At 38.8% G+C, this 21975-nt stretch overlaps 2 protein-coding genes across 6 annotated transcripts; one reads left to right on the top strand and one right to left on the bottom strand.

Annotated features, from left to right (window-relative positions):
• Nucleotides 1-211: 211 nt before the first annotated feature.
• fjx1 (four jointed box 1) lies at nucleotides 212-7382 on the bottom strand. The gene has a single exon (XM_023353403.1). The coding sequence runs from the start codon at nucleotides 6956-6958 to the stop codon at nucleotides 5675-5677; it is 1284 nt and encodes a 427-aa protein (XP_023209171.1). The 5' UTR covers nucleotides 6959-7382; the 3' UTR covers nucleotides 212-5674.
• A 3857-nt stretch (nucleotides 7383-11239) lies between these two features.
• LOC111610826 lies at nucleotides 11240-15839 on the top strand. 5 transcript variants are annotated; one of them, XM_023345817.1, is made up of 11 exons: nucleotides 11240-11448; nucleotides 12408-12481; nucleotides 12668-12743; nucleotides 12862-12977; nucleotides 13391-13533; nucleotides 13805-13889; nucleotides 14073-14217; nucleotides 14338-14531; nucleotides 14730-14874; nucleotides 14973-15100; nucleotides 15448-15839. In XM_023345817.1, exons 3-11 carry the CDS (start codon nucleotides 12677-12679, stop codon nucleotides 15751-15753), a joined length of 1329 nt encoding a protein of 442 aa, XP_023201585.1. In that variant the 5' UTR covers nucleotides 11240-11448; nucleotides 12408-12481; nucleotides 12668-12676; the 3' UTR covers nucleotides 15754-15839. The 5 variants fall into 5 exon arrangements, with proteins under 5 accessions (XP_023201585.1, XP_023201567.1, XP_023201579.1 ...); XM_023345799.1 differs by lacking the exon at nucleotides 12408-12481; XM_023345811.1 differs by having other exon boundaries at nucleotides 12408-12743.
• Nucleotides 15840-21975: the final 6136 nt, after the last annotated feature.

The following is a 21975-nucleotide window of genomic DNA, read 5'->3' as shown; positions in this document are numbered from 1 at the left end:
TTAATCAGGATTTCGTTTTGTGTGTGTTATGACTGGCATGAAGAAAATCGTATTAAGGGAAAATGGAGGGTTCTCTAAATTAAGGTTAAATAGTTCTTGTTTCTAAAACAGTTTAGTGGATTATATCCAAATCAATGTGTATGTATGCAGGGACTCTGCAGTATCATCTGTTTCAATCCTATAATGTAAAATCAAATAATCAGGCAATGAGCAGTTTTATCCTGTTTTATTAGCTTATATATTGGGATGTGTTAAAGACTTGATTTTGAAATATTTGATGAGGGAAAGAGACCAATTGGTTTAGTTTTTCTTGTGCTAATATGACAGGAGCTGAAAGCAGACAGATGCATCAAAGAGTTTGAAAACTACTGTTACTCACATTTAAGCCTATCTGTAGATTGAAAACATATTAGTGACGTTTTATTAAGGTGATGAGACCAAAACGGAAAGATTAAACATGTAGGTGGCAGCACATTTATCAGATTATAAGAATGCCTCACTCATTTTAAAATATCAAAATAAATCAAAAGAAAGGAGGAGTGGTTTGCAACAAGTACTGAAAGTCGGTTTTTTCATTATATCTAGGTGCCAACATGCAGTCTCTTGAATTTAGGCTCCTTAGTATTGATTACAGACAAAACGTAAAACAATAAGAATCAACCAGTGTCTCTTCTTAAAGTGTAAAAAAAAATGACAATTTAACTTATTTTTGACTGAACACGTAAAATTAAATAAGAAGAGTTTTTTTTCTTAATGCTGCATGTAAATCTGTTAAAGAACACCAAATTTTATAAGACCAAATCTTACCAGCCTAAACAAACTATGAATGGAAACGAAATAAAATCATTGTTTTTTCACCCAAAGGAAACCATTACAGACATATGACTTATCCCTTTTTATAAGACAAAGTATTTGCAAGCAGGAACTGCTCCCTCCCCCACTCGATCTTAAATTCATTAACTTCAACTTTCCCTTGAGAAAGAACGCTCAAAGGTTTTGACCTCAGTCCTAGAACGGTGACTTGGACAAAGCCAAGCATTGTCCCACCTCTGCAGGACACCGCAGCCTTTATGCTGTCAAATCCCCCCCAGACGTTGACTCAGCCCCCCAGTTTACCCACTATGGCCCATATTCATTCAGCTGTGACTAAGTGACTCATGTCCATGTTTCATAATGTAATCATGTGCAAGAGATTCCACATTCTGCAGAGCCCTGAAAAGAATGCTAGTATGTCTCTACACATGCATAAGGCAGAGAAAACATTTAGTCACCTGCCTCGCAACAGCATTTGGAAAGTTATAGAAAATGTATGTTTCTTTTCCAGAAAATCAATGGTTTCAGCCTTATAATTTAGATGTTTAGTGGCTTCACTGGAGTGAGTTGGAAAGGGGAAACAGCTTCAGCTGTGTAAAGTAAATTAAAAAAACTTATTTGTAACATCTTCAGAATTCAGTATTAAACTTGCTGCAATTCAGTGAAAAAAAAACTGTTTTAACTTTGAATGGAGGCAAGAAAACATGATTTTGAAGGCATAAAATTCATGGCATAAAAACATCAATATAAATAAAACAGAAATATTTTATCTTATGGTTGTTTAAGGAAAATGTGTGTCTTTAAGACTTGTAGAGCTGAATGTGCTGATTTTATTCTACTATTTTCTATTTCTTTTCTTTTAGTAACAAAAAAAATCCCTTTGAATGTGCAGTATTTCATATTTAAAAAGCATTTCCAGTACTAAAGATCAGCAAATCCTATAGCTGCTTTCGGGTGTGAGAATTTTCCTTACTGAGGGATTTCTAACAGTCTTTAACTAAAATGCTGCATTAGTGTGAGAAAAGCATTTTAAACAACTTACTTTTGCTAGTTTAACAGCTTTGAGAGGACAAAATAAAAAAAATAAAAAAAACAACCATTCTGCAGAGATTTATTTACACAGCTGGGATTCTTTTTACTTTCCTGCCTGAGTAGTGTCTGTGTGTGTTAATGTGTCCATGGAGATGATCCTCCCTCTGCTTCTCTGGAATGTTTGCAATGTGCACAAAGAAGCAGGAGATCAGCCCCACTACCTGGGGTCTTCGCTCGGGCATGCCCGGATCCCCTGGAAGTACAGACTGACTGAGCCTGCAATTAGGTTTGATCTAAAAACAAGCAGGATGAAAAATCGGGATTAAAGAGCATAAACCTGACATTCAGAGGGAAAGGAAATTCTACATTCTGCAGAATAGCCAAAAAAAGTGCCATGTGTTTGGTGTAAAATAAAAAAAAAAAAACGTTGCCATTGGGTGGAATAGGGAGGTTGAAGAGGAACAGACAGGAAGAGTGAAAGAAGAACATATGTGAACAGTTATGGAGTGGTTTGAAAACCTCTTTGATTTCTCCCCATTAGTGTGATTACCGCTGGCATGGTCCCCCCGGTTTAAAGGGCTCTCATATGCAGAGGAGCCCACAAAAAGGCTAATTAGGAAAATTAAACTTTCATTCTCTCTTTTATTCACAAATGAAGCTGACAATAATGTTTTAAAAGAATACAGATGCACTGGAGAAATGGTTGTGATGTAGATAAAATACTGAGAAAGCAAATACAATACAGAAGGAGGATAGGAAGTGCGCTTCAGACGTGCAGACCTCTGTTTGGCATTGTTTTTAATCCCTAGTGTGTGCAGCTTGCTGCAAAATCTCTGTAGAGCATAAACAGACATGCTTATAGCACCAAACCCAGCTGTAAGTGCAGTCTTTGAAAAATCCCTGCCGAGACACAAATATTCACATGTAACCCCTCATCCTGCTCATTAACATGACCTGTTTTCGACCATACTACAGTCAGTGCACATATTGATTCACAGCTGAGGCACAGTCTGGAAAATAATAGAGAAAAAAAACTAGTCCAGTTGCACCTGCCTACTCTTCTGTTGTGAAATAACCACAAATCATTGACACAAGGGCTGCAAGTACCAAAAATACCCACTATGTGAAACAGGTGAGCTAATTTGATATTGCAGAAACTGTTAGTGCTGCACCATTCAATCTAGTAAGGAAAGTAACAGCGAAATAATTATTCGTATGACAACAAAATAGTGAAAAACGAAGCCTTCAAAATTCTATGGATGTGCTTGACAAACAGAAATTAGACACAGAACAGGGCCTACAAAATGATGGAAAGTGAAGTGGTGAAGTCATTCACTCAGGAAATAACATTTAAAATTCCGAAATCATGCTGCGAAAAAATACAAACACTCTGCTCTCATTAATTGTAAAGTGTTCAATCCGATCCTCTCTGAGCGTGCTTCCCTTTTAGGTCAATAGATTGAACCTAAAACACAAACTATTATTGATCTGGTTCAGTAACCATTTATAATCTTTGACCAAAGCTTAGCAATTTAGGTTTGATCTAAAAACCTAAATTGTTGTGTTCTTAATAAAAAAAAGGGAAGTTATAGTTAGGGAACACTAAAACTATTTTTCAAATGTGTCCCAAAGAGTCAGTCTACTTTAGCTCTATGAGATTAAAAAGGGGGATTAAAGAGATTTGTGTTGTTGCAAGCATGTGGCTAACAGTCAAGCTTTTGTGAAAAATTGTACCTGTAACATACAAAGACTAAATAGACTTTTACGCTAACTCCCCGCCCCGAGACTCTAGATATACTACACCAATAGTAATTTTAATGCTTTTGGGTATATTCTGTGTACAAAACACATATTGTAAAATACGTTTTGTGTATTTCTTTTTTCAAAAAAGGACACAATTTTGGAATGTCACAATGCACATTAAGTCAGTTTAGCATCAAAACTTGTTGCCAGACAATATTTACAACATAAACAGCAAATGCACAATAGATTTGACACACCTGTGACTTTTAAGGCTGAATATTAACACATTGACACGAGTGCAGGTGCTATCTATTACAATGTGTGCAAATTACTGTCTATAAAAAGCGAGCTAATGTGAACAGAAATACAATACTGAAGAAGAATCAACATAGGTTAAGGCTTTGGAGTAGGCATATGTCACTTGGATATTTAAACACAAGGCAAAAATTCAAACACAACATAAGGGTAGTTCTGATTCTTTTAAATGATGTTCTGCAAAAAGCTTATGAATAGTTAATATCATAAGTAAAAATTAAGAAACTCTTAAAGTGTCTTAATTTTTATATTCAAAAGGCAGAGGGGTCAAGCAGAAGTGGGCTTCTAACATCTTAAAACTATAAAATACTAAAATAACTAGAAAAGGAGTAACATGTTGTGTTCTTAGCATGCATTTCACATGGAAGATGTTCTGAAGTGCACGCCCTCCTGGAGCCAGGACGCTCCAGGATTTCCTGATTTCTTACACTGAAAGAAATCAACAGCTTTCATCTTAATAACTTCCCCATACAAACATGATGACAGCTTAAATGTTCCTAAAAAATAATTTGCATAAACTACTGTGAGACCTTTGAGAGTGGACTCTGTTTTTTAAAAGAGGGTAGGAGCCCACTTTGATCTTGGTCCCTCTCTGAGTAGCCATTAGCTTCAGGATCCAAAGAAAACCACTTCTTATTTTTGCAAAGTGAAGACACTATGACAGTTATCTGATACATCTAAGATATTAACTGCTAATAAGTTTTTAACCTCATGGTAAAAATTACTAGCTATCTCTTTAAGGACTTTATTATGGTACCCTAATCACAAACAGGTCTACAGCAGATACTCTTTACATTTGTTCATATTCAGGTCAGCAAATGTTCAGCGAATTAAGAAAAATAAATAACTTCAATTGGCCACATTATCTCCACTTCAGAGAGGCGTAAATCTCAGCAGGAAGCTTATGAACATTTTTCAAACTCGACTTATATTTAAAGTAGGCAACACATTTTATTCACAAGAGGTAGTTCAGTTGGATATTGAAATCAGCTTTGTGTAACAGGCATTGGTTTTGCAAAGCTCCTCATACCGTGCAAACCACCTACGGCATTCCATTAGTGCCAAACATTGGTGTACTGTCTGGTAAAAAAAATATGTAAAACTCACCATTTAATATCAGGACACTAAAAAGATCCCCACCAGAACCCCATATTTTACATATGTTTTATCCAGTCATTTTTGAAAAACTGTAAAATGAAGTTGTGTTAACAACCGATGAAAACAAAGCGATCTATCTGGCCAATAAACATTTTTTTTTATGTCACACAGTTGTACAGTAAATAACTGTTCATGAGGACTAAAAACATCCAACATGCCATCTGGTCATTAAATGGCAATTTTTCCACTACTTACACCTTCATTGAAGCATTTGCTTCTGTTATACATATATTAATAAAAGTTATTTTTCTTTAGAACAACAGCAACACCGTTGAAAATTGTAGTAGGACAAACGTACCACAATTGACACCAACTTTCATTGATTTAGATAATGTTGAAGGGGTGCTTGACATCAACTGGCCTTTGTAAACTTTGACTATTATCATTAACTTATCACACAAGCCAAAACTAATGTAGCATAAACTTTGATGCAGGCAACTTCATTTCGTTTTCAATTTCTTGAAGAGAAAAAAAACTGTTCAGACGAAAGAATTCAAAACACCCCTCGAATACGGTTTTCTGGTAGGGTTTTCACATTGTACTGTGTCCTGAGCACCACTGTTGGTCATTAATGGCTTGCCATGCCAATCTATCACCTGTGCGCCCTTGGTGCTCACAGCTGATTGTACTTTTCTTTGCATTGCATGATGTGTTTGTACAATTGATCTATCCTGTCTTGTAGAACTGCAGCGTGCTCGTCAGAGAGAAACCCCAGTTCCTGAGACAAAGGCTCGCTGTCTCTGTAGAGCTCCAGCAGCCTCTGCCTGGAGTCTCTGCGCCTGTGCAGCTCCGCCACGCGCTGCATAGTCCTTTTCCTGAACACGCACACGGAGCTCAGGACTGAATGGTGATATTTCTCCCACATGTTCAACACCCGAAAGCCGTGCACGAGTCCGGCCTCGTTGTCTATGAACACCAGGTCCCCGTGGGGCGTTTTCAGGAGGTTGTTGGTGTCCCTCTCCATCACGTGGGGGTCCCACTGCAGGCTGAACAGATTGCTGACGAGCCTGTCGAAGTTCGCAGTCAGGTAGTCGAACACTATCAGGTCGCTCCACTGCATCAGCTCCAGCAGCTCTGCCGTAGTTTTGTTCTCGAAGCACCTGAGGGCAGGAAGCAGCCCGCTGCTCTCCTGTCTGAGGGGCGCAGGTGTGACCACTCCGGTCAGGTTGGAAATCCACTCTGTGAGAGACACAACAGCCCGATCGCTCCACTGCAAATTATTTATCCGCGTCCTCACGGCCACCCATTGCGCACTATCGCCGTTAAGCTGGGACAGTACGAGCGGAGGCAGATTTGTGATGCCCAGCAGACTGGCCAGGTAGTATGTCAGAGTTTCCCCCTGCACCTGGTCCGCGTTGATCCCGTAGCGCACACACGCCTTAGTCCCGTCTGCAAACGTGGCCAGCTGATTGGATATCCTGCCGCATCCAGGCTCCAGCTTCACCACCGGTGATGTCCTTGCTTTGCTCCTCCAAGCCTCGGCGTATCCCTCCGTGAATCTCACAGGGAGGACGTCTTCCAGCCAGTTGCTCCAGAATATCCCATCATCCACTGGGTAGCCTAACTTGACCGGACCCTCCCGTTGCGCTGACCTCTCGTCATCCCCATTCACGTGATAATCTCGACTTCCCACAAAGGCAGATGGATTGGTGAGGTTTTGAGCCTTCGATCTGCCCGCCGAGTTCTGTCTTTGTGCAACTGGAACAGCAAGCAGCGCTCGGAAAGTTTTGGCAGAATGGTCCTCTGAAGGACCTTGATGAAAGGACCCCCCGTCCGGCACTGAGGAGCCCCGTTTGTGTCGCTCCAAGCGATTCTCCAGCGCGCTCCACACGTAGAAAACACTTGCAAGGGCACACATTAAGAGCACAGCGAACAAGTTTGCTGAGAGAGCCCTCATAGTTCCCCCCGCCCCACCTCAGTCTAGAATCCAGCAGAACAAAAATGTGCTTTAGGAAGAGAGAAGCAACTGTCCTCGGTCCACAGTTGAGGTGGAGCGGCTCTGGGCTGCGCGCTCTGTGCCCCGGACACCCTCGACGCACCGCTGAACGCTGGCGGACTGCTTGGAACCAGGCGGAGATCTCCGGGTCTGTGTGAATCTCATCTCCTGTCCTGTTCCGATGGGTTCAGGAATCAGTAAAAAAAAAAAAAAAAAAAAGCCAGCTGCAGCGGATGTAATCTGTTAGATGTTCACAGTGAAAGCCCGCTGGTGTCTTGGGGACTCTCTGTCTGTGTAGCACACGCCTCTCTGCCGCTCATCTCGGCTTCCTTCTCCGCCGGGCGCTGACTGAGAGTTTGATTTGTGATGGTGTAGAAACGCCGAGAGACACTAGGCGGTGGAGCACGTGACTTCAGCCCGAGGTGGTGGGCGGATCGTGGGAAGGAGGGCTCAGCGAGGCAAGTGCACCGCGCCGCGTTTTATGGTGTGTATGTGTGATGCAAGAGGATTATGTGGCACTGAAACATGCAGCCATTATAATAATTAATACTCGGAGCAGAGACATTTTGATTTGCAATTAATCTCCCCTTTTTTAAACAAATTATTCCGTGCTTGAAAATCAAAACATCCAATGAAGCATACAAGGCGATTATGGCTGGAATAGATCTGACCGGATGTGGGATAACATTTTAATCCTTAGGTAACCACTGTTTATTGCTTTTATGAATTACAGAAACAATTTATACCTTCTACAACGCCGTTTTTGTTGTTGTTGATCGTAATCGTTGCTTTGAGAGAATCAGAAAGCTTTCAGCCTTCACTATTATTTTATTCTACTTTAGCTGTATTTAATTTAAGTCAGATACGGCCAGTGAGCAGTTGAAGTTGAAATCAGTGTCATTTATTTCCAATTTTGTTAATGTACCGGGATTGCATGGGGTATAAAGCTTCCCACTCAGGGCGCCATAGCCTAATGAGCGCCACAAGCTCTCAGTAAAATACGAAAAAGTATCAATTATCTATAAAACTGTAAATGCTGAGAAAAAAACAACAAAAAAAAAACCAATGTAACTGGAATTTCTATGACCAGAGTGGAGCAGAGAAGCCAATGCTTTGTAGACAGTGGGGGAAAAAATCACAGATTTTGTGCATCTTTAGCTACAGCTGTGCAGAACTGTTCAAATACTGATGGGGTCACCGTTCTGGAATACACTATTATAGTATTAATAATAATGTGCTATTTTACATGAAATTTAATGTAGTAAATACCGAGACACCAATTTGCTGTGACCAAGGCATCTAACTTGGGTCATTTTTTAGGGGGCAGCTTTCTAGTTGCAATTCTTAATATTGTGAACAGATGTTTGATTTCATTATTCATATTTGGCTAAAAATAAAAGCTAATTAAATCATTTATTTACTTTCACATTTTGAGCAAGACCAAAATGTAGGTTAAAGTGATTGGCTTTCCAAAAGCCACAATTTCTCCAAGGAGCTGGAAGAGTCAGTAATGTGTGAATTCTAAACAGGGCAAAAAAAACTAAGTTTTTACAGAAAAATACTTACACTTTAGGTGCTCGTTCTCAACATTTAATCTCTCTCCTGCTTTTGAACATGTTAGACAAAATGTGCATGTTCTTTTTTAATTTGTATGTTTCTCTTCAATAAAGCAATGCACATGATAATGGTGTAAGGACATCTTAAATATGAGCTGTTTTACCAAATCATGTTTGTGTGTCAATATCTGGAAATTGCACTGAATGTCATGTTTGAAAACAGCAATATAAAGTAAAACCTTCATTAGACCAGCCTAAAGTCGACAGGTCAGATCACATGTGCATCACTGCAGTATTCTTAGAATTGTGTTGAAGTATTCCTTGGCTTCATCACACAGTACATGTTAAATCAATTGGTTTTTTCCAAATTGTAGATGGACAACAGCCCCTTCACAACAGAAGAAGAACAGGACAGTAGAAATGAACATAATCATGGCAACAGATGAAACCAAATCACCTCCAGTTCCCCTTTGCATTACGCAATCAGAATGAAATCTCCCATCTATTTATTTTTTTCCAGAGTGCATTTTTTGTGCAAAGTAATTTTCCTCTATTTCTAGATCAATTTCCTCCTAAATTGCCCAGAAAATAAGTTCCCCTTACTGGCTCTCAGCCAGCTCTCAGGCATATTAAAACATCTTTAGTAGTGATATATAACCCCAAAAATAGTCCACTCAACATAAAATGAGCTGTTTCGGTAATGTTAATTGTCCACCCCATAAATATGTAATAAACACCAATCATCTCATGTGCTGCATATCATGAGACATGTTTTTGCACAAAAGACTTTTCCTTGTTTCATCTTTGTTCAAAGCTCTTGCTAAACTAAATATAACACCTACATAAACTTCTTTATTTGCATCTCTTTTGCTGAATTAGTTTCTCATTAACACCCCCACCCCACCACCACCCTTATGATTCCACTCATGTTTAAACCTCAGCTTCCTAATCAAAGTAATTGGGTCATTTTTAAAGCAACATGCCAGCATGCTAAATTGCCTGAGTCAAAAAGACACCAGCGGACAGGAATACATGATTAGAGCCAATAAATTACAGATCTACTAATGTATGCTTTAAGCGCTGTGAGCTGGGACTGTTTTATCTCTATACAGATTTTAATGAGATTTTATACCTTGAAGAGAATTGTTTTTCAACTGCACAAAAGCCAGCCTTGGTCTGTTATTCTTTATCACCCACTGGTTTGAAAGAGCAGAAATGGAAAACCTTTGCAGAGGTTAGTTAAGTACAGTTGGAACCAGACTGTGTAAAATTACAGTAACCATTTTTTTTCTTCTTATCATCTAGCATACATTTCCTTAGTGATGAACTGTATGACTTGAATGTCTTTCTATACTTGTCTGGTATACTAACAGTTTAAACTACATATACATCCCACCAAATACTCTGATAATTTTTTGTGTACCGTATTTTCCGGACTATAGAGCGAACCTCACTATAAGCCGCACCCACAAAGTAAAAACAAAACAAAAAACAAAAAAACTGGAAAGATGTATATATAAGCCTCACCAGGCTATAAGCCGCTGGTATTTCTGCCGCTCTTGGTTTTCCACAAGGACGCAGCCCTGCGTCTAAAATGTCGAACCATGGATTCCTTCACGCCGAGCTTACGTGCAGTGGCTATCGATCTGTACTGCCAGATCGATAGCCCTCAACTTAAGAACTGCATCATATGAACTTCTTCGTGTTGTTTACATGATGAGGGGGTATAAGTTTGAAAACCTCTCTCCATCGTACCTGCTGCTATGTACTTGTTCTAAATGAACATCAGCACTTTCTTCTTTGATTTCCAATTTTGACTTCCAATGATTCACTTTCTGCTAAAGAGCTCCCTGGTGGTTGAAGAAAAATCCACAGAAAAGCCGCACCGGGCTAAAAGCCGCATGGTTCAAAGCGTGGGAAAAAAGTAGCGGCTTATAGTCTGAAAAATAAGGTAATTCAAAGAATTGGGGAACGTATTTAATTTTGAAATCAAGTTCTCAGAGTTTGGTAGAAGAGTGGAGAGGCACAGATTCCCCACTGCTTGAAGTTCAGTGTAAATATTCAGGAGATTTGGTGTTGGTCCACAGTAAACTCAATCAATGACCAGCTTTTACACAGAATGTTTGGTTTTCATTATCTGGAAGCCTTGATCATCAAGAGTATAAGGCTTGACATATTTCACTATTTGTAATAAATCTGCATAGTATACAAGTTTCACTATCTGAAATAAGTGACAAAAGAATTGTAAGGTTTTTTTTTATTTTTACAATATATCAAAATATTATGGCATGAACCTGTACAGTGTATGAGAACTTCAGGTCTCAGCTGTAATTCTGAAGTGGCATAATGGACTGTTTCTCCTCTGGCTTTATCTACTGTCATGGTTTTCTGCTTTACTGTCAACAGAATGTTTTGTTCTGTTTTTCTCCAAATTTCAGATTGACAGGAACGACAGCACAGAGTGAATGGAAAATTTCTGGATTGCGCACGAGCAGAGAGACATACAAACATAACTCAAGGAATCATATTGGAGGTGCACATGTCTGGCTGGATATGTTTTTATACACAGTAAAAAATGCTGGGTTATTTTCATAACCCAACTTCTGGGTAAGAGATGCTGGGTCATATGTTGGGTTACTTTGACCCAATATTGGTTCAAAAGTAGTGACCCAGCGGTTGGGTTGACTTTTTTTTTTGTTTTAATGAACTCCACTTAACTGATTCTGTTAGGTTTCAGGTTCAGTTGACTCAACACTTTACCCAATTGGTTGGGTCAAATACAGTTTGACCCAACCAATTGGGTAAAAATCCATTGCCCTCTTCACAAACCTCCATTTTCAACTGGACTGCGACCTGATCAGACAACACTGGATTTCTCAATTCAAATAAAACATGGTAAGTTACAATATCATGGCATAATACTTTTAAAGTTTATAGGGTTATTGTATTCTTCATATACTACAGATTTTTTAAATTAAATTTATGTAACTTTAATTTAATTATTTGATTTAACCTATCATCTTCGTTGATAGGGTAATGTTTTTGAAATAATTCATTTAATTCAAAGATAATTTATCCAATTTGGTTTAAAAAAAAAGGTGAGGGTGTGGGAGGGAGAGATAGCGCTTTGCGCCCCCCCCCTGGTTTTCGCGGGCCTCGTTCACTAGCGCGCGCAAAAGGTGGTAGCTTAGCCAGAATGCTAATAACGGATCTATAGCGACAAGTAGGGACTGGAGGCTTTGCAGTAGCGGTGTCCGAAGCGACCAGTACAAGCTATACAGGTATTCATAGTAATATATCAGTAATATAACTGTTAAATGCCATTTTCATTAAGCCTTTTATTTCTTACTGAACACACTATGCTATGCTATTATACGGCTAACCTGGGTGAAACCGATTGAGGCAGTGGAGTAGAAAAAAAAAGTATGCACCAGCAATGGCAGAGGAGGGGAAGCTAAAGTTGGATAATATGCTTTCTGTCAAATAAAAGTAACTTTTACAGATTTCTAGTGAAGATTTAACTATGTAACAATAAAATATCTGCTCGATTTATTGAAATATCTCTTAATTTAAAAGTGCTCCGACATGTTTGGAGTCGTCCCCACCGGTGTTCTGTCAGATCAGCACACTCTGCGATGGCATATGCTTAACACAAACTGACGGCTATATGTATCTGTCATTACCATATGATTTTATGTAAGCAGCAACATCATCATGACGCAGAAATTAGATAATGCGCACGTATGTTATTCTGGCCATTATTAACCACCAAGGTGGAATTAAAAACATACAGTTATTAGTGAAAACAGCTGGATTAACTTTTGGGTTTACACAGATCTGCTTCATGTTGCCAGGTATCAGGTTGCGCTGAGGGGAGAGCTGGTGAAAACAAGACTGAACAGTGTGATCTCTCCTGGTGTCCCAAAAAGTGATGTTTTACATTTGTTCAGGGTTATTAGCTGCTAAACATATAGTCAATGTCCTATTATTTTTTCTTATTTGCTGTGAAATATTTGGTGATTGTCCTAAATAAAATATTTTTGCACACATTGTACAGGTTATTTTCCACATAGGAAAAAAATGACTCAAATTGTATCACTTTTTTCCCTGAAAGATCTGAAAGATGGATGAGTTTGTAAAACAGAAGCTGACTGAATGGAAACTTTCTGACCTAATCCCTGCTTTTGAAGGTAGGTTAAGTATATACGTGTGTGTGTGCGTGTGTGTGTGTGTGTGTACTTAAAAGCATGCATTGGCAGGAATTCTTTGGATTGAAAATATTAATATGTAATTTCTAATATATTTCAGCTGAAAACATTGATGAAGAAAGCTTCTTTCTTTTGGATGCTAACTGCCTGACATCCCTGATTCCTCACCTTGGTCCTCGTCTGAAATTTCAACGTCATTTTGCAAAATTTCTTGAGGTATGCTTTGAGTCATAGGACAAGACAAAATGGGATATGTGTGTTTTAAATGTGGGATGTCTTTAGGACATAACATAAGGAATTTTTTTTCTCACCTAAGAGTAATTCATAACACATATTCAACTTCAAGATATGTCCAGTGTGCTCAAAGTGAGCACACTGGACATCTAGCCCTAAAACAACTGAAGATGCTGATCCTACACCACATGCTGAATTAGAGAGTGGAGTTTCTTCTGTTGGAAGAGCAGCATTTGTAACTTAAGCTGCACAATCAACCTTTCCTACATAACATATTGACATCCATTCTTACTAATTAAAATTAAAAATGACACATCTCATCTTTTCTTAAATTTCTAAGAATATTAAACTGCAGCTAAATAACAGCTATTTTATTTTTCACTATTTATCTGTAGAACATCCGTGAGATCCTCAGTGCCTCCCCTGAAGGTAGACCTGTGGTTATCAGTCTTGATGGAAATCAGCATATATCCATTTGTGAAAGACGGTGCATGGTCAGAACACTTGTGTCACACCTGATGGATCAATATGGAGAAAAGTGAGTATTTCTTGTAAAAACTGGATCAATTAGATTGTTTTTGTGACATTTTGCTCTTGGTGAGAACATTAACGGCATTGTGCAGTGCTCACCTAAGTAAAATTTCTCCAGTAAGAAGTCTTAAAGTATGTGTTGGGCTAATAAAAACTGGATTTTTTGGAAATTGTTTGTGTTTTAAGGTTTCTGCTCTATGTTTTCATCTTACAATAACTAATTAAAATAAAATATTTTACTTGCCTGTCTTACTGAGTGTAATTTTTTTTGTTTCCAGCCCATCTTCAGACACTAAAGCAATTCTGGCATCTTCGATTGTGGACCAGTTTCCATGTTTAAGAGACAGCCATGGCACAGGATATGTAAGTTTTCACACTTCAGAGAACTAGCACACAAGTACTTCAACAACTTGCACAATGGTTAGCATTAAATATCATTGTAACTATGGTGTTTGAGCTTTGAGTTGTAGGTTTAATAAAAATTTGGACATTAAAACAGAAAGGCTAACATTTAACTTTTATATTTCTTTTGTTAAAAATGTTCAGGACGCCTGGTTTACCCGCGGAAGACAACACAGGCCAGCAACTGGCTTTCTGGAGGAGCGTCTCCGTAATGTAAGGAAAAGGCATCAACCAAGGAAGAAGATGCTTTCAGCCCCAGAAGCTCCACCAAAAAGATCAAGTTTGCCTGGTACTAGCACATAGACTTTTTCCAAGCCCTATTGTTTTGAGCAGCAATCTAAGCTATTATTGCTGTGAATTACCTCACATTTTTTTTCTTTTAATTCCTGTAATATTTTTTTCCCCACAGAACCAACCATGAGTGCTGAGCGTGCCATCCAGATGACAGAATGGCTAAAAAATAACTTCTGGCCCGCAGACCAGGTTGTCCAATACATGCGGGAAACTGCAGTATATCGCGCAGGATGGATCCGCTCAAGTGGGACAATCCCAATGCAGCAGATTTTTGCAGAGTTCCCACGTTTGTTGGACACACCAGGGATGGTGAGGTTATACCTCATATTGAGATCAGTTAAATGTTAAACAATAAACTGCAATACCATGTGAAAATGTACAATTACAATCAAACTCAAAATGTCAAACTACCCAGAACATACATTTGTAGCACCCATGAAAGGTTGAATGTAATAGTTCATTTCATATTTACATTTGATTTGTATTTTTGTCTTTTCTGATTGTTAGATTTTGCAGGACTTTGCCGTTTTATATCCACAGTCTTGTGGAAAACTGACAGAGAACTGGAACACCTTGTTCTCATCAAAGGTCATTCGCATGGGGAAGAAGGAGGAGAGCGGTCTTCTGCCTGAGATTGAGTTGCTTCCACAAGGTATTGAAGCTCAAAAGGAACATTTTCTGAACTAATTTTTTTCTCCTGTGGCTCTTTTTTGATTGTGTAGCATTTTAATCTGAGTTTTTCTTTGACAGACAAACAAGGTGACGTGGCACTGCAGCTGCTGCCAAAACTCCTCCCTGCTGTTCCCTACAGAGTTGGGCGAAAGGTGGTCAGACCCAGCAACCTTGAAGTCCAGCAAGCCTTCATTGATGTCCAGCCAGTAAGTTCATGTCAGAATGAGTTCTTTGCTGTTTAAATGTAGTTGAAACCAGAAGTTTAAAACAAATATGCTTTTTTTCCCTCACTGTTCTCTCTGTCATTAATCTGGAATTTACCAAGTCCTAATTGACGTGAAATAAGAATTTTAATGTCATATAACACGAGACAGCGTTGACCAAAAATATGTCTTTTTATATAGTATATGTAAACTTCAAATGCAAGGGTCTTTTGATAATGTATCAAACAAAAATCATATAAGAATTAGTCAAAAATTATTAGTGGAGAATGTTCCTCCTTACCTTTAATTAAATGACTAATGGCTTCCTTTCTGCTTTTTCCACACACCAGATTGGGACAAATATGGTGGAATATCTTGGAAGTACAGCAACAGAGCATCCACGTGTTCTCATGCTTGGGGACAGGTATTGTTGTTCCCAAGCATTTGTCGTCATAAATGGAACTGCTTTGGAATATCCATCTCTTTTGGGGGCCGTTGACGGCTGTTTCAAATCATTCTTCGTTTTTGATGTGAGTTATCCGAAGTCGTGTATCCAGATTTGGGATTTTCTCCAAACTGTGATATATGAAATCCCAGGAAACGAGTCACCCCCGATAAAATTAATGAGGGCACAGTTGGAGGCCATGGAAGAATAAATGCAATTCTTCAATAACCCTTAAATAAGTTTTAAATGTTCTGATTGAAAAACCTTCTTTGTTACTATGTTACTATTTTATTTTACATTTCCTTCAAACTGATGAAAATATTTTGTTGTGTACACCAATAAAGTAAAAAAGGGTGCAGATTTAATCAATTGTTTATATGTAACTTTTACATGTCTGTATTAAAAATTTTATGTATGTTGGAATGTATAACATTTGCAAATAAAAGTTATTTTGAGCTAATCTGAATGTTTTTAGTTAAATTTTTATAGTGAATTTTAAAGTAGAAAAGGAAAAAAAAAATTAAAAATAAAAATATGGTGGTAAAATGACCCTTTTAATGGGTAATAAATTTCAACCCAATATTGAGTCATTTTAACTTTGGGCAGTGGTCAATTTAACCCAAGCTTTAGGTTGCAGCTATGACCCAATGTGCTGGGTCAAACCCTCAACCCAACCCAGTTGAGTTAAAACAACCCAGCGTTGGGTCGGTCCATATATGACCCAGCGCTGGGTTACGTATTGGGTTATTTTCAACCCAGCAGTTTTTACTGTGTAACATGCAAACAAAGAAACGTCAATCCCTGAGGTGGATTTTTTTTTCAGTCCAGCTTTTAAAACAAATGTGTTTTGCTAGTGTATTTTAGTGAAATAAAGGGCTACAGACTTTGTAATAAGTGAAACAGGGCGAATAGATTTAGGCGGAATTTTATTACTTATTAGATTTATATGGATTTGTTCCACATACCACAATTCATCTTGACTGAAAACTAAGTGAAAGTAAATCCTAACGAGTCCAGACATGGATATTAAAGATGGCTTAAGTGCATTGTTGGAATTTTGTCTGATCTGTGTTGCCTTTTGGGAGGAGGGGGGTAACAAGACAGACTGGCTCATTCGTCCGCGGTGTCTCTTTCCTTGAACACAAGTGTGGGCATGTTCACATATCAAACCTATCTGTTTCACGACTTTCGTTCTGTGCAGGTCAGCCAACTCCAGAGCTCCCTCTCCCCCTGCCGTTTCAGAGCTGCCGCACCCCCTCCTGTCGCATTCCAGCTTCAGCAGCCCCGAGAGAGCTGTAACACTGGGAAAGCTTTACCCCAGGAGTCAAGGCTGTTCGTGGTCAAGCGCCGCTGTGACACGAGAGAGCTCAGATCGTCTGTCATTCTGTCTGCAGCGACACAGTACACCCATCACTGTCTGTCTGACACCACAGCTGTGATACAATCTCGTCTTCTCTGTGTGGTTCCAGTCTGCCGGTGCAGATGGACGCAGGGAGGGGCCGTCGTAATAAACGGATGGACACAGAAGAGGAGAAAGTGTGGGGGGCTTCTGTCACTAGTCTAAGGTTAGTTCATGCAGAGTAATAACTCAAAGGTCCCTCGACACGTTTCAGCTTCCTGTACTGAATAATGAATGTGCAGGGCTTCCATTAGTGTTGAAAGCAGCAATCATTTTGCTGGGCCTGATGATTACTCATGCACTGGGATTCAGGGATGGGTGGGGAAAGTTCCATGGGAATAAATTAGTGTCTCCTGGATTGTGTTTGCAGTGGAAATATTCCGTACGTGAATGGGTGTGCTCCTGTGTATTTTAAATAAGTGATTTTATATTTTTGAAAAATCACACCTTATAGATGCATACATTCTGCATCTACAAGGTGCTTTGAAATGTTCTCAACTTTACTGTCCTGTTTTTGACTTTTCTGTTACCGCCACGGACTTCAACATATTTTATTAGAATTTGAGTGGTTTTTTGTTGTTGTTGTTTTTTTTACAAATAAAAATCATACAACTCCAAACACCAAATTGAATTGGGGCCTAGATATTGACTGATCTACTCTACCAAATGAACATGGTTCGATATAACGTAAATTATTCAACTGTAGATCAACTGTAGAGCTTTTTGTGATCTCAGTCATTTTTCCGCTGTAAGGTGAACTATTGCACCAGTCTCAAGTTTTTTACAACCTCTGGTGGGAAGTATTTTCCTGTATTTATGGCCATTCTCCTTTCCATCAATTGCAGACCAGTTTTCTTCACTGAAGACAAGCCTATACACAGCATGCTGCCATCGCTATGCATCACTATGGGGATAATGTGTTCACGTCTTACAACTGTGCCATTTTTAAGATTCTTGCAGTTTCTTCTGAATTGGCTGGTGTCAAACTGCAAACATAACTTCATGTGCACAAACCATTCAGCGCTTCAGTAGTTTTGTTATGTTGAAGCCTTCCTTTTTGCTATTCCTCTGCATGTAAATTAGCTATTCTTTGCCACAATTGCCTTTGAAAAGGCAGTTTGTTGTGTAGCATTGTATTTCGAACTGTCAGAGTAAAAGGAAAGAGGAAAGGGGGGAAGATTTCTTTTACTGAAAACCGTATAAACATTTCCTTCCCCTTCAAAATGATGTCATACATCTTGTTGGTCTGTCACATAAAATCCTATTAAAATACATTACAGTCAGTGGTTTTAATGTGACAAAATGTGGGAAAGGTAAAGCGACATGAATAGTTTATGTCAGGCACTGTAAATATGCTTAATGAATGAGCTATGATCCTCTTTGAATCTAGGAATTGAGGTCTTGGCAGCATGTTCTCTGCTCTTCCTCAGAAGCATTTAGTTGAGGATGTACTATTATAATAAATGCACCAAAGATAGATAAGACAGCTTTGCAACCACAGGGTGACAGAGTTACAGTTCTGTAGCATTAATCTCAGCACTTATCTCATCTCATGAGTAGAAGCACCACATAAATCCCCCCCCCACACACTCCCCCTACTCAAAAAAAATAGCTGACTTTATAGTCAGTGCTCTACTTTCAGTTTCTTGGCATCAATTAGTGGGCAGATGGTGCTCGTGTTAAATGTGAGAGGTCGTGTACTCAATCAGTGTTTTTTTCAGGATGACGCAGTTCCTAAAGCAGTTTCACTCCTGGTTTCATTATGACAGAAATACAGGCAGTGAGCAGAAAGACGTCAAGGCTGTTGCTACAACAAAACGTGGCCCACAGCCTCCCAAACTGCAGCCTTATTCCACCGTTCTCCATGGTCTCACAGGTCTGTTTTTGCCAGTACACTGTTACGCAGAGGTTTTCAGAAGAACAGCCAGTTGCCATGTTGCCAATGAATGGGCTAGTGTTCCTAATTTCTTCTGTAGCCATGGAGAGAAAGCAGAAGGCTTAGTTTATGGATGCACTGTACTCCCGATCTCCATCTGGTTTCAATGCAGCAGAGGGGTGGTGGGAGAATGTGCATGAATGTGGATCAGAAACAGCAGTGGGCCATTGAAATTCAGTGCTACACAAGGGGGACTCTCTTGCAAGAGTGAAATCAGGAGAGGAGAAAGGAGATGTACTGTGGAGCAACTTGATTAAAGAATCAGTGTCCAATCTCCTGGATTACAACCCTTGACCTGGCACGCCAAATCCCCTATTTAATAAGTCAGGAATTCTCTCTCTCTCCTTCCTGTTAACTGGCTCATTGACTGAAGTGTGCTAAGTACTTTCTGGTGATGTTTCTTTGTAAATTAGGGGGAGGAGGTGGGGAAGAAAGCTTAAGAACATCTGACCATTATTAACAAAGTCATGAGTCCATAATTTTTTTTTTTAAAGATGAATTACCCTTTGTGATTTGGCTTTTATCCAGCTCTTAAAAGGCGAGATTAGAAATGGAGGTAACCTCCTAAAGTTCCACTGAAATATTTAGCAGCTAATGTGCATGCAGCTGAGCAGAGTGCATGCTCTCATATCAAATTGGAGTTTACTATAGGGCATGTGCAAGCAAAGAGTGTTGTGGTTTGCATGCATCTTCTCACTAACTTCCACCCTCTGCAGACTTAAATCCAGTTCAAGTAACCACCAATGAGAAGGATGGAACATTTTCAACAAGGTATCCAGATGAAATTTTAACAGATGCTTGAAGATGAGCATGATTTCATTTAACTGTGGTACATTTTCTGTGGGTTCAATGGACAGTATAAATACAGATGGAAAAAAATGCACTCCACATCTTAGAGTTCAAAATGAGCAGTCGATTGTGGCATTAGCAGATCCGCAATGTGACACTTTAATAATTATTTTCATATGGGATAAACTGGAAACATATGTCAGTTGACAAGAAACAGTTACGCCAGTGGTATTTCCAATGCATTCAGTTGATGTTCAAAATACTCCTTAGATGTCCGAACTGGACATGAGTTTGATAGAAGCAACATGCTTACAGGGAGCAAAGAGTATCTCAGAATTTGACAGCCATCAGAAGTAATTTGATGCGTTGATTTCAAAATATAATAAAAACTACAATTGGAATTTATTTTTGTGCTATTTAAAAAGAGGTTATGTTTTCCCAGCCCCGATTGTAATGGAAATCATTGATACACATAAGCAAACAGAAATTGAATGGACCAGGTTAAAGCACATTCATGAGCTTACAATGCCCCAAAGTCCAGACTTAAATGCAAAGTCCAATTGAGAACATGTGGTATAATATGAAAATTGATATTTGAAAACGCTGTCTATACAAATTGAAATGTTTTGCAGGAAAAAGAATGAGGAAAATTGTAGTCCCTACATGTACATAGGTGGTAGAGATGTACTTTAAAAGAGTAGGAGCCGTAATTTAAGAAGTGGCTCATCAAAGTTTTATTTCTGTGTAGCTCTATAAAAAATGCATGCCACAAGTTTTAGATTATATTCGCAGAAATTTGACAAATTACACAATGATCCTCCACTTCATTTACGTGCTTTTTCTTTGCATATCATATAAAATCCCAATGAATAGCATGAAAGTGTTGACAGCAAAATCCAATGACATGATTACTTTCATCTCTATTATTTAAAGGTTTATGTAGTTCTAGCCTGAAGATTTATATTCCCTAGTGACAAGACTTTTAATGGTTCTTCAGCAGAAGTAATAGCTGTGTCAGGGCATTAAAGGAGGGGAAAGGTCAGCGTTCTAGGCAAAAAAAAGGTGACCTGTTGGAATTTTATCCCCTTTCTACCCATGAGGCTGAAAGTGTTGAGAGCACTTTGGATTGGAGGAGGGGTAGGAAAACAAGCCACATATGGCCACACTTTCAGGCAAACATTTGAAGAACAACAAAGAGTTAGTTTGTTTTATAAAGATCTCTTTGCTTTTTTTTTCCTCCATTAACTGCGTGCCTCGCAGTAATACGTAAGATTGTGATAATTTAGCTTTTTTTTTTTTCTTTTTTAGCTGAAAAGCATATGCTTTAAAGAACATTTATCAAGCAATTTTACATGCCACTCTCTAGAAGAAAGATAACACCAGAAGCTGCCTAAGTTACACACTGAGGCAAATTAAATGCATCAAGATCATATGTTATAACTTGAAGTCCAATCTGAGTCACAGCTGTCATTCATCTCTAAAGTATATTACTATGAATGTATATTACTAAAATCCCACCTCGTTTTTAACATATTCCTGTTAGACTCTAGTTTGTGCTGCTGTGGATCAGTGGTAGAGTTGTCTTTTTTCAATCAAGGGATCAATGGTTCTCTCCCCATAAACTGGCCCCTCTACAGCTCTCTAAAATGTCCTGTGTATTTAGAGTGCAAACGAAAGCCTGTGCATGGTGGGAAGCACTTTTTCAAAGATGGAATATGATATAAAACATTGGGGCCGTTACTCACTTCAAACGTAGTTCTATTGCCTAAACTGTTTTGTAGAAATAGTGTTGGTTTAAATTTCTGAGCTAGAAAATAGATTATCGTTCTCATGTAGTTTAAGCTTTTCAGTAAATTTACCCTGCTCACGTCAGCCCATAAAAAAACAGCTTCTTTCACAGGAAGAGCTTAAGCTTGATCATTTACGGAGCAAGGCTTTCCCAGACACCTTGAGATTGAGTGTATTTTACCTGCCTGTGCTCCGCTGGTGCCTGGAATTACCAATGTGGAAGACGAGGCGTTCACCACTGATAGATTTGTGTCCCGCAGGATATGGAGTTTGTATCGCTGTTGCCTGTCAGCACATACATTATCCCGTTTAAGCAAGAATGATCACTGCTATTAAGAACAAAGCAGGTCCAATTGAATAATTTAGCAAACCAGGTTGAGGTGGCAGTGACTCAGCGGCGATAAAAGAAAAGAAGAATTGATCAAACAGTCAAAACTCAGCAGCAGTGCTGGTATAAATGATAAAATGAGATCAAAGTGATTAGTTGTGGTTCCCTGCTATTATTTTATTCTTAGTTTAAC

The sequence above is a fragment of the Xiphophorus maculatus genome, chromosome 2, assembly GCF_002775205.1.
Source record: "Xiphophorus maculatus strain JP 163 A chromosome 2, X_maculatus-5.0-male, whole genome shotgun sequence".
NCBI classification, from domain to species: Eukaryota; Metazoa; Chordata; class Actinopteri; order Cyprinodontiformes; family Poeciliidae; genus Xiphophorus; species Xiphophorus maculatus.
Note: the sequence above shows the minus strand (reverse complement) of the source record. Positions and strands in the feature narration are given on the sequence as shown.

What these genes read in the sequence shown, in the direction of transcription:
- fjx1 (XM_023353403.1), bottom strand. Translation starts at nt 6,958, where the DNA reads ATGAGGGCTCTCTCAGCAAACTTGTTCGCTGTGCTCTTAATGTGTGCC.
- LOC111610826 (XM_023345799.1), top strand. Translation starts at nt 12,677, where the DNA reads ATGGATGAGTTTGTAAAACAGAAGCTGACTGAATGGAAACTTTCTGAC. An exon ending in CCTAATCCCTGCTTTTGAAG is followed by an intron (nt 12,744 to 12,861) that starts GTAGGTTAAGTA and finishes AATATATTTCAG; the next exon opens with CTGAAAACATTGATGAAGAA. An exon ending in TGTTGGACACACCAGGGATG is followed by an intron (nt 14,532 to 14,729) that starts GTGAGGTTATAC and finishes TCTGATTGTTAG; the next exon opens with ATTTTGCAGGACTTTGCCGT.